This window comes from Dipodomys ordii, unplaced genomic scaffold (assembly GCF_000151885.1).
Source record: "Dipodomys ordii isolate 6190 unplaced genomic scaffold, Dord_2.0 Scaffold138, whole genome shotgun sequence".
NCBI lineage: Eukaryota > Metazoa > Chordata > Mammalia > Rodentia > Heteromyidae > Dipodomys > Dipodomys ordii.
Window position 1 is genome coordinate 500,002 of NW_012267354.1, and position 10,352 is coordinate 510,353.

At 53.0% G+C, this 10,352-nt stretch overlaps 2 protein-coding genes across 2 annotated transcripts in view; one reads left to right on the forward strand and one right to left on the reverse strand.

Moving 5' to 3' along the window:
- The first annotated feature begins 715 nt into the window (after positions 1-715).
- Sfta2 (surfactant associated 2) lies at positions 716-1,430 on the forward strand. Its single transcript, XM_013031229.1, has 3 exons — positions 716-776; positions 1,017-1,102; positions 1,255-1,430. The coding sequence occupies exons 1-3, from the start codon at positions 716-718 to the stop codon at positions 1,339-1,341; spliced, it is 234 nt and encodes a 77-aa protein (XP_012886683.1). The 3' UTR covers positions 1,342-1,430.
- A 1,357-nt stretch (positions 1,431-2,787) lies between these two features.
- The window catches only part of Vars2 (valyl-tRNA synthetase 2, mitochondrial), a 23,521-nt gene continuing 15,956 nt past the window's right edge, over positions 2,788-10,352 (reverse strand). Inside the window, exons 18-36 of the mRNA XM_013031108.1 lie at positions 9,812-9,902; positions 9,510-9,637; positions 9,284-9,387; positions 8,768-8,849; positions 7,711-7,787; positions 7,549-7,624; positions 7,207-7,309; positions 6,913-6,983; positions 6,653-6,778; positions 6,366-6,470; positions 6,185-6,253; positions 5,987-6,065; positions 5,746-5,873; positions 5,482-5,634; positions 4,446-4,652; positions 3,801-3,912; positions 3,473-3,648; positions 3,217-3,345; positions 2,788-3,114 (exon numbers count right to left, since the gene is read on the reverse strand). Of these exons, the coding sequence (XP_012886562.1) occupies positions 3,019-3,114; positions 3,217-3,345; positions 3,473-3,648; positions 3,801-3,912; positions 4,446-4,652; positions 5,482-5,634; positions 5,746-5,873; positions 5,987-6,065; positions 6,185-6,253; positions 6,366-6,470; positions 6,653-6,778; positions 6,913-6,983; positions 7,207-7,309; positions 7,549-7,624; positions 7,711-7,787; positions 8,768-8,849; positions 9,284-9,387; positions 9,510-9,637; positions 9,812-9,902 (2,112 nt within the window). The 3' untranslated portion in view covers positions 2,788-3,018. The remainder of the gene's footprint in view (positions 3,115-3,216; positions 3,346-3,472; positions 3,649-3,800; positions 3,913-4,445; positions 4,653-5,481; positions 5,635-5,745; positions 5,874-5,986; positions 6,066-6,184; positions 6,254-6,365; positions 6,471-6,652; positions 6,779-6,912; positions 6,984-7,206; positions 7,310-7,548; positions 7,625-7,710; positions 7,788-8,767; positions 8,850-9,283; positions 9,388-9,509; positions 9,638-9,811; positions 9,903-10,352) is intronic.

Sequence of the window (10,352 nt, forward strand, 5' to 3'; positions counted from 1 at the left end):
GTCCCAGCCCAGTTTCCTGTATTTTGAAGAAGGGTTGTAAACTAGTTGGGACCCAAACTCCCTCTACACATGGGTCCTAGTGCTTGCCCTTGGTTTGGAATAGCTACATATATTTCCTTTGCCTGGGTGGGCAAAGGTAGGGTGGATAATTGGTAGAAACTCCAATTTCCACCTGAGTATCTAAGATGTGTTGGAGATTTAAACTGTTCAAAGATGGAAGTCCCCATTTTCTAGATTTCTCATTTGGAAAGCCAGAGGCTAAAACAGAGGACACCTTAGCTGGCAAAGGAACTTGACTTAATTACCCCTCCCTGTTGGGCCTACATTCCTGAGTCCCTGAGTGGCAGTAATGATGACTATTAATAGAAGTTAATAATTAATCACTAAAGAGCACCAAGAAGCCCAGGCTTGGGTGGGGCTCAGACACCTGCTGGTGAGCCACCTCCCTGACCCCTGCTTTCCTCTTCAAAGGACCAGCAGCTCCCTTCCTCCCCCACAGACTTGCTAACAGGGATGAAAACAAGGGACAAACCCAGAGAAGGGACTTACCCTCTCCTTTCCTCAAGAGCCCCATGAAGAGCCCACTCCAGGGTCCTGAAAGCCATACAGGGTGAACTGGAAAATCCAGTTCCCAGATCCTCCTCCTATTCCCCCCACATTGCCGTTAAGGACTGAGAGACCACAGGGACATCAGATGAGAAGTGAGGTGGCCACAATGAGGCTCATACTGCCCCTCTTCCTCCTCCTATCCCTCCTCACCAGCTCCCATGCAACAGGTAGGGGCTGGAAGATGGCCATCTGAGTGTCTTGAACATGGAGAAAGAGGAGGGACTCCTTGGCCACTGAAAGATGGCAGAGCTTCCTAGGATCCAGGCAAATCCCTGCATCAGAGCGACAGTGGGGGGGGGGGGCATCCTGAAGGAGGAATCATGCAAGGTGTGGGTCAGGAGGTACCTGCACCCTGAAGGAACAGAGCCCTGACTGCAGGGTCCTAAGTTGCAATTTTGGGTTCTCAGGGCCAACGGCGACTTTGCAAGTGAAGCTGAAGACTTTTCTGGCCAATGTCTCCCATGACTCCAGCTTCCTGGAATTGCCTGGAAAGGTAGTAAGGGGCTGTTTGGGAGAGACTGGGGGCAGGGGTGGGGGCGCTGTTTGTTTCTGGGAATCAATCTGGGCTCTGCTGGGAGCTGGCTGTCACAAGCAGGGGGTGGAGGAGCCATCTTACCCCTCACTCTGGTCCTTTCTGTTCCTCAGCTCTGCCTCCTCCTCCACCTCCCATCAGGGACCAATGTCACCCTCCATCATAAAGGACCCCCGCACCACTTTACCTGCAAAGACTGAGAACAACTGAAGCCCGTGTTAGCCAGGGCATTTAGCCTCAGGTGCTGGGACCATGCCTTGAACCCGCCTGTCTTCCAGTAGTCCCTCGTTTGCTGCATGCCAATAAATACAGTGAATAAGCGCCTCAGTGGGTCCATGTACTGGGTGGGCAAGGGGAGCAGGATACTCAAGTCTGACTCCCAGCTGCTGAGTGTGGGGTTTATGGTCTTTCTCAACACCACAAAGGCCTAAAAGGAATCTGGGAAATTAAGTAACTGCACACATACACACAACTTTTGGGCTTCGGGACACTCAGGAATACAGGAAAATTAAGTTAGGAATCCCTACTTTGTTTTAAGCCTATTACTTAGAACATTCCATGTGGCAACCTTAAATGTCCCATGTTAGGTATCATTACTTTATTTTACAAGTAAGGAAATTGAAACTTAACGTGACTCATTCGACTTTCAATGGCAGTGGAGAGATTAGACACCAGCTAGGTGTATGTTTAAGCAAGATTTTAATTTCAGCCCCTTTAGCTTAAGCTAAGGCAGGGATGTGGACAGAATACCCATAGAACATGGTCCCCAGGCCCAGAGGCCACACAGGCTGGCAGGGTGGAAGCAGGGGCAGGCCAGGGAGAGTGGTTCAGCAGTGAGAAGTGGTGTGGGGCCCCATCATTGCAGAGCTCTGCACTGCTTATGCCCAGCATGAAAAACATTCATCTTGTCTAAGTCATCATTACACTTGAACAAAGGACATGCAACCAAGTTATTAGGCTCAAGAATTGGGTTAAATCCTTGTGATACCTTGGACAGGTCACTTCTAGTCTGAGCACATTTCCTCTCACCTTAGAAGGCTCTTGGCACGATTACATGACATTGGATATCCAGTACTATAGAGGACTAAGGATCCAAGGCAGGCTTGCCATAAATAGCTACTCAGAGGTGCTGGACAGACCGCAATGTAGGCATGGAAGGACAAAGCCTCTGAATTCTACTGAGACAAATCAAGGTGTTGAGTGGGCAGGGTGGCTACTGGTGCATCCGTGCACATGTAAGTGTGTCTGAGTGTGTCTCTGGTGGTGCTCAGAGGACAGGAGGCACACAGGCCCCAGCACACCCTGCAGCCCCTCAGGCCTGGAGGAAGGCCAGCTTTTCTCAGCACCTCTGGGGATAAGTAAGGTGCAGGGAAGCTTCCATCTGCTGAGAAGTGGAACATGAAGGGCCTATACCAGCCAGGGCACTGGAACTGAGGTCATCGTGTCCATGCCTCACCCTAATACTAGAAGGTTCCTCCTCCTCCAGAGAGGTCACCTCTACCCAGCACCCACACTTCCATGCAGCCCAGGGTCAGGACCTAAGAGGAAGTCTTCCTCTCTTCCCAGACCAGGCCTGTAAGGAACGATGGAGAGGTAAGAATGTTACCAAAAGGGAAAAAGACAAAAAGCCCATTAGCAGACACAGGTGAGATTTTATGAGTTTATCTGAATCTCCTCGTTCCTAAACTGGCGGCTGGGCTGTACAGGAGAGCCAGACAGTAACCGCACTGTCTCTGGCCAGGTAGGTGGCGTCCTCATTTATAAAATGAAGGTGGACCGTGGAATCTCTGACACCCCACCACACCTGACACCTGACAGATGTGCTGACCTCAATGGGTCTGCAAGGGAGGCCAATGAACAGGGATATGAGTTAGAGTTCAAAGCTCTCTGGGGCTGGGAGCCTCATCCATCAGCTGCTGGAGGTGAGAGGCCGCCTGGTCCAGTTTTGACAATTCCAGCTGGAGAGCGGAAAGCTGGGTAAGGAGAGAGAGCAGTGAGGACCAGGGTCTGAGCTCACCCCACCAGCACATGCTTCCTCAGGGGTGCAGGTTTCCTAAGAGGCCTCCAAGCCTTACCCTTTGCTGCTTCTGTGTCTCTGCCTCCCCTTCTGATGGGGTCCAAGCCATGAGGCCATCAAGCTGCTTCTGCAACTTGAGTCTTCGGGTGGCTAGCCGAGGTAGCTGAGTCTGGGGGTCTACCAGGCCCTGGGAAAAGAAGGTTGACTCGCCTGCAGCCTGCTCAGGCCTCTACCTTCTCCACTATGAGGCCCCTTTCCCAGCCCTTCCACTGTACCCAGCATTCTTCCCCATCCCTCCAGTCCCCTTTGATCACCTGCAACTCCATGTAGACCTCAACAGTGTCACTGAGGGTGGCCTGGGCCCAGCCTGAGGGAGCTGCTGCACCTGGGGGCAGGAAGCTCACAGCTCCACAGTGGCTCAGGGTGCCCAGGGGCTCCAGGAAGGCCTGGAAGAGGCCCTGCTCCCCTGGCTCCAAGGTCTGCAGCAGTACTGGGGAGGGAGTGAGAGAGGGAAGGTCAAGCCCCAGGTATCAGCTCCTGCCTCCTTTCCCATCCTGAACCTCCAGACCCGAGCTCTGCTCTCTATGTTGCTCCCTTCTCCAGCAGCCCCTTCTTCCTGCAGCCAAATGCCTAGGATCTCACCTTGGGGCCGGGCTTTGGTGAGTTGGTAGGTGGCTCGAAGAGCTCGAAGCATCTGCACGGCTTCCTGGACCTGGGAGAAGCGCTGCTCCAACTCAGGATGGCGCCAGTGCTCCTGGCAAAGGGAACCCAGAGTTTGCAAGGCCTCAGCATCAACTCCCTTGGCTCTGCCCTCCACTCGTCCACCCTCATCTCCCTAGGGTAACAGATCTATCTTCAAAAGCACACAAAATGTTCCACTAAGGAAAGGACAACACACAATCAGATTAGAATCTTAAATAACATCCAAATGTCACAAAACCAAGAAAGAGTTTTTGACATTTACCTTTCTTAAGTTATTAAACTTTCCCTGAGATTTAAAGGACACTCTGATACTCTCTTGTTTAATTGACCACAAGTATGCCTGGACAGTACAAAGGTGGGAGGAACCAAGGTAGTCACACAGAAAATACCAATCTGGTAAGAGTCCTGATTTCGACCACTAGGCTAACACTGCCCCCAGACACACTGCAGGGCAATCCATCCTCTCCAAGGCTCCACAGCAAAGTGTGAACTGCTATAGTAATGTCCATAGCAGCAAACCTTGCCAGAGGCTGCCCCCACTTTTGCTGGAGCTACATGCCAATGAACTAGATCTATGTGACTCACCAAGCTGTGGGCACTAGGGTAGGGTGCAACACAGATGCTGGGAGCAGAGAAGCCACCTGGCCTTTGGGGCAGCCTCTGCCAGAGCTCTTCAGCCAGGAAGGGCATCAGTGGGGCCAGGAGGCGGAGACCAACATCTGCGCAGGAGAATAGGACCTGAAGTGGCTCAGGGGGACGGGGCTTGCACAACAGCACTGGCTTCACAGCTTCCTAGAAAGGAAGCCCAGGGGTCAGAGGGGAGTCCACAGCAACATCCTTCCTCCACAGTGGCTACTGCACCTGTGAAGACTGCTGTAGGCAAGCCGGGCAGTTCTTAAGAGAGGCCTAGGCATGCCTGACACCACCCACATGCCAGTGCACATGAAGAGAGGAAATCCAGGCAGAGATTCTCAGAGGGAGGTGAAAATAAGATTTCCTAGGAAGATGTGAAATGTGTGGGGAAAGCCACATATTTGCTTATGAGAAGGGAACAAGGCATTTAATAAAGAAACAATGGACAAGGGTGTGGTTGATGGCTAGAGCCATCAGCACCACTTGGGAAGAGAACACACATTCTCAACACCCAGCCCGACCTGCAAAAGGATCTGCTCTGGGGTGGCCAGACAATCTGTGGTCAAGGATCTGCTCTGGGGTGGCCAGGTAATCTGTGGTCAACAGGCCACAAATGACTCTGACATGAAGCCCTTCGGGTAGACCCTGGTTTGAAAACCACCATGCTCTCCTTCCAAGCACCTTGTAGTACCTGGCTGGACGTGATCTTGACAGAGTACTTATGGAGACTGCAAATGTTCTTTCTTCTTTGCAACCCTGCCTGGCAAGTATTTTATAGAAGACTTCCTAGTCTCTCCCAGGTGAGAAGCAGGTAACAGTACTCAGGCTGTGCTGCAGAGACCAGTCCAGGGGAGGGAAACTGGGACTGCCTTTCCTTTCCTTTCTCACTGAGAAGCCAATTAGGTATCATGAAATCCATTGCTTTCAGCTATCACCAGAATTCAGGAGGAACTAGAGGCAGGCCACAGGAGGAAGGGCTGCTGCTTACCAGGTAGACATCACAGAGGTTGTGGAGCCAGAAGTGATGCAGGGTATGGGTGACCAGGGAGAGCTCCTGGGTAAGGAAGCCACGCTCACACTCGCGGGCAGCAAGGGCCAGGCGGCTCAGGATCCAGGCGTCCATGGGGGAGGTGGGAGACAGCTGGGGGAGGGGACTGGTATCAGGACCTAGAGCGGTGGATCCCCAACTTCTTCCCTCTTTTCCTTCAGCCCCTAGACCTCCCACATCAAACATAACTACTTCCTTTCTCACCTCCTCTGAAGGCTGGGGTACAAAATTCTCCCCTAGGGCATTGAGAATAAAACGCAGGGCATTCCAGATCTTGTTGCAGAAATGGCGGCAGCTCAGGACCTCAGAGACAGACAGGTGCAGGTCGCCCCCTGGAGGGCAGACAACCTGGATGGAGTGTGCATGTGGGATGGATGCAGCATCCCAGGAAGTTGTCTAGGCTGCTGCCTTGCTCGGCTCGCCATCACTTCACCTCCCAGCTTACCCAGGACTCCATGAGAGCACAGTGCGAATCTCAGGGCATCTGTCCCACATTCAGGTATCCCATGAGGAAAGTCCTTTTTCTGTAACCAGAGGAAGAAGAGCTTGGCAGATACCAGCCAAGATGCAGGGCAGAGCTAGAAGTGTGGTAGAAGCCAGTGGCCAGACTAGAGGCCTGCACCGGGCAGAGAAAGCATCTTACCTGTGCTGCAGCTGCAAAGGCCAGCTCTGCGGGGTCCAGGTTCCCATCTCTTAGCTTGGCCTGCAACACCTGGGGATAGGTAAGGAAATCGTTGGCCTAGGTCTCAAGCCTGCCACTATACCCGCTGTCCCTCACCTGTCCTCTCCTTAGACTCCTATCTCTCCGGCCAGGCTCTCCTCACCTGCAGCTCCACACCACTGATGATGTCCCGTGGATCCAGCACATTCCCCAAGGACTTGCTCATCTTCCGGCCCTGCCTGTCCCGAACCATGGAATGAAGAAGCACCTGAGGGCGCAGAAGGGGTCAATGGGGTGGGAATGGGGTTAAGACCTATAGTTTCTGGACTCTAGGGATCAGAAAAGTGAATCCAGAAATTAAGAACACAGAAAACATATGAGCAGTCAGGGAAGGGAAGACAAGTTAGGGGAAAACGGGAGCCAGAGAGGCAGGGCACTAACTGCTGTTACCTTGCTAAAGGGGAGCTGCCCCGTGAGCTGGGTCCCCAGCATGACCATTCGGCCCACCCAGAACAGCAGAAGGTCACTGCCCGTTTCCAAAAGTGACAGGGGGTAGAAATGCGCAAGGTCTGGAGTCTAGGAGGAAGAGGTAAGTGCTAACTAACCAAGTCCAAGCTGCCCGCCCCACGCCTATTAGGCTGGACTCCATGGATGCCCAGCTCTCCAACTTCTACACCAGACCCATCTTCACCCTCCCACTATCAACTCACCTTTTGGGGCCAGCCCAGGGCAGAAAAGGGAAAGAGAGCAGAAGAGAACCAAGTGTCCAGGACATCGGGGTCTGGGAACAGAATAGGGATTGGGGACAGGTTGAAACCTTGGTGTCTAGCACCTTAGATTCCTGCTGCCCGTCCTTCAGTACAATCGTCACCCCCAGAGCCCAGGTGGCTCACCTCCTGCCCCACTCCCTGCTTGCCTGACCCCACCTACTCCCTTCAAGGGCCCATTACCCACCCCTGTTCACTCCTTTCCTCCTCTCAGCCCCTCCTTAGCTCTGTACTCACCCCTCTCCAGGGTCAGCTCTGTTCCTGGTCTCCCAGTCAGTTCTGCTGCTGCCTGTCTGGCCTCTGCCTCAGACCGCCCCACCACCCAGCAGTCCTTGTCATCCTGCTAAAGAGGTGGGACAAGGGAGGAAAATGACAAGGGTCAGGTATAAAACTTAAATCTTCCTGTTTTCTCCCGATGTCTTAGAAAGGCCAGCCTCTCTGTGCTGAGCCCCTGTCACACAGTCGGTCTCATGACCAAGACCACAAAGTGCATTAGCAGGCAGGAGCTGGCTCTGGAACTGGCAGTCCTCTGACTCCTGGGTAGGGCTCTCCCCACCCTACCCAGCCTCCTCTACCAACCTTCCCATGCCCCTCAGTGACAAGGTAGGCTGGAATCCGATGGCCCCACCACAGCTGCCGGGAGACACACCAGTCCCTGTGGAGAGAAGAGTCAGTGACCCCTCAACATGACCAGTAGCGTGCCCTCCCCCCCCCACACACAAATGCTCTTCTCACCCTTACCCAATGTGAGCGAACCAGTGCTGCCAGCTCTTCTGGTGGAAGGATGGACAGAGCTCCAAGGCCCCTGACTCCACAGCCTGGAGGGAAAGAGGCATTTAAGAAATGCTTTCCTGCTGGGCACTGTTGGCTCACACCTGTAATTCTACTTAGGAGGCTGAGATCTGAGGATCATGGTTTGAAGCCAGCTTAGGCAGGAAAGGCCATAAGAGTCTTATTTCCAATAAACTACTCAGAAAATGCCAGACTCTGGGGCTCAAGTGGTAAGAGCACTAGCCTTGAGCACAAAGAGGCCCAAGGACAGTGCCCAGGCCCTGAGTTCAAGTCCTAGGGCTGGCAAAAACAAAACAAACAAAAAATGCTTTCCTGCCAGACACCAGCTACTCAGGAGGCTGAGATCTGAATTGTGCTTCAAAGCCAATCTGGGCAGAATAGTCTGTGAGATTCCATCTCTAAAATAACCAGAAGAACAAACAAACAAACCTGGGCTCAAGTCATGGCTGCCCAAGGGGTAGAGTGTCAGCAAAGCAAGCAAGCTAAGCAGTCATATAGCGCTGAGTTCCAACTCTGATCTCAGGAGACTGAGATCTGAGGATACTGGTTCAAAACCAGCCCAGGCAGCAAAGTCCACGACACTCTTATCTCCAATAAACTAGTAAGAAAAAGCTGGAAGAGTGGCATTGTGGCTCAAGTGGTAGAGCACTAGTCTTGAGCCAAAGAATCTCAGGGACAGCACTCAGGCTTTGAGTTCAAGCCCCAGGACCAGCAGCACCAAAGGAGAAAGAAAAAAAAAAAAAAAGAAACAATCCTTTTCTTCCTACCCACCAGACCTGACTTCTGGGATAGAACAAATGGCTTCTGAGGTAATTTTGTAACTCTGGAAGGGCCTCCCAAGCCTCCCCCAAGGATCCTGAAGGAGACAACCCTCTGGGAGTCACTTTGCCTCTTCAATTACCATGACTAGAGAGCATTCAGGTCAGGACATCCCTTGCTGCTTCATCTCAGTTCTCAGGGGTTCCTCTAGCCCCTAGGCCCAGCCTTCCTTGAACTGAAGCCTCACCTGGGCAGCTCGGTCCCCCATTTCCTGGCAGCGAACAAACCACTGACTCTTCAGTAGGTATTCCACCACATCCCCAGAACGGCTGAAAAAGAGAGAGAAGGAGGTCAGTGCTCTCTGGCCCTGTGCACAGGAGCCTACTCCATAGGCTGGGCCTATGAACAGGACTGACACAACACCTATTTTCTAATGCAGAGGGTTCAGAGCCCATCTGTCAGCACTCTTAAGCTTCACCCGTTCCCTTTTGGGTGGCCCTCAGCAAAGGTGTTTTGTTTGTTTGTTTGTTTGTTTTGGGGGGGTATGGTCATGGGACCTGAACTCTGGGCATGGGCGCTGTCCCTCAGCCCTTCAGCTCAAGGCTAGCGCTCTACCACTTGAGCCACAGCGCCACTTCCGGCTTTTATTCTTTTTGCTTATGTGGTGCTGGGGAATTGAACCCAGGGCCTCATGTATACAAGGCAAGCGCTCTACCACTGAGCCACCTTCCCAGCCCCAGCGAAGGTGTTAAAGTGGGGCTACCTGCATATGGGCAGTACCATGGGGTGGTCCTGGAGGCCCCGGAACTGGCCCCGCTCCCTCAGTGCACACATAATCTTCTCCCGGGCCACAAACCGGTGAAGACCCTGGGAAAATAGTGGTGATAGGAAAGATCAAAGGCCTTTTGAGAAGGAAAAGGGGAGGGAGAAGGGGAGATGGGCAGAGGGAACCCTCCCAGAGGATGGGGTAAAACTGAGGCTGACCCCACCTGCAGCCAGTCCCCACAGAGTGAGGTCATGGTCCCATCCTCCGCAATGACGGTCAGGGGGCTCAAGCCATGCCGGGCCCCCATCTCAGCGTCAGCAGGACTGTGAGCTGGAGTGATTTTCACTGCTCCTGCGGAAGCACAACTGCAGCAGGTACTGACCCTGACCTGGGCTATGGGCTTTTCTAGTCACACTGTCACCTACATTGCCCCATCCCTCCCCACCTTCTGTCTGTGCCTCTCTTTCATTCCCACAGCCCTCCCTCATTTCTCTCCTCCACTTTCCCTCCCTGACCTCCACTCACCTGTGCCCACCTGCGGCTGAACAGCAGGGTCTGTGATGAGGGGGAGAAGCTGCCCTGTCAGGGGGTGACGGAGCTGTCGCCCATGTAGATGCTGAGGGAAAGGAGAAGGATCAGGGGTGGGTAGACCTACAGGGAGGAAAGGTCTAGGGTGTGAGAACCCCAGGAACAAGAGGATGGAGACCAGAGGTAAAAAGCTAAAGCAAGGTCAACATACTTCCTCAGGGACCAGAAAGTAAGTACTGTGGCAGAGCTAGAGAACATATCTAGAAGAGCAGCCATAGACACGACACACACAAGTGAGTATCACTTATATAAAAGGAGACAGCAGCTGAAATTTGGTACAGGTGCCACAGTGGGTTAACCCCTGAACTAGAGAAAAAGAAAAGGGAGCAGAGCGAATTACACTGTGGAGATGAGAGAAGTCTTAGAAAAGTAGGAAGGAGCCGGGCGCTGGTGGCTCACGCCTGTAATCCTAGCTACTCAGGAGGCTGAGATCTGAGGATCGTGGTTCAAAGCCAGCCTGGGCAGGAGAGACCGTGAG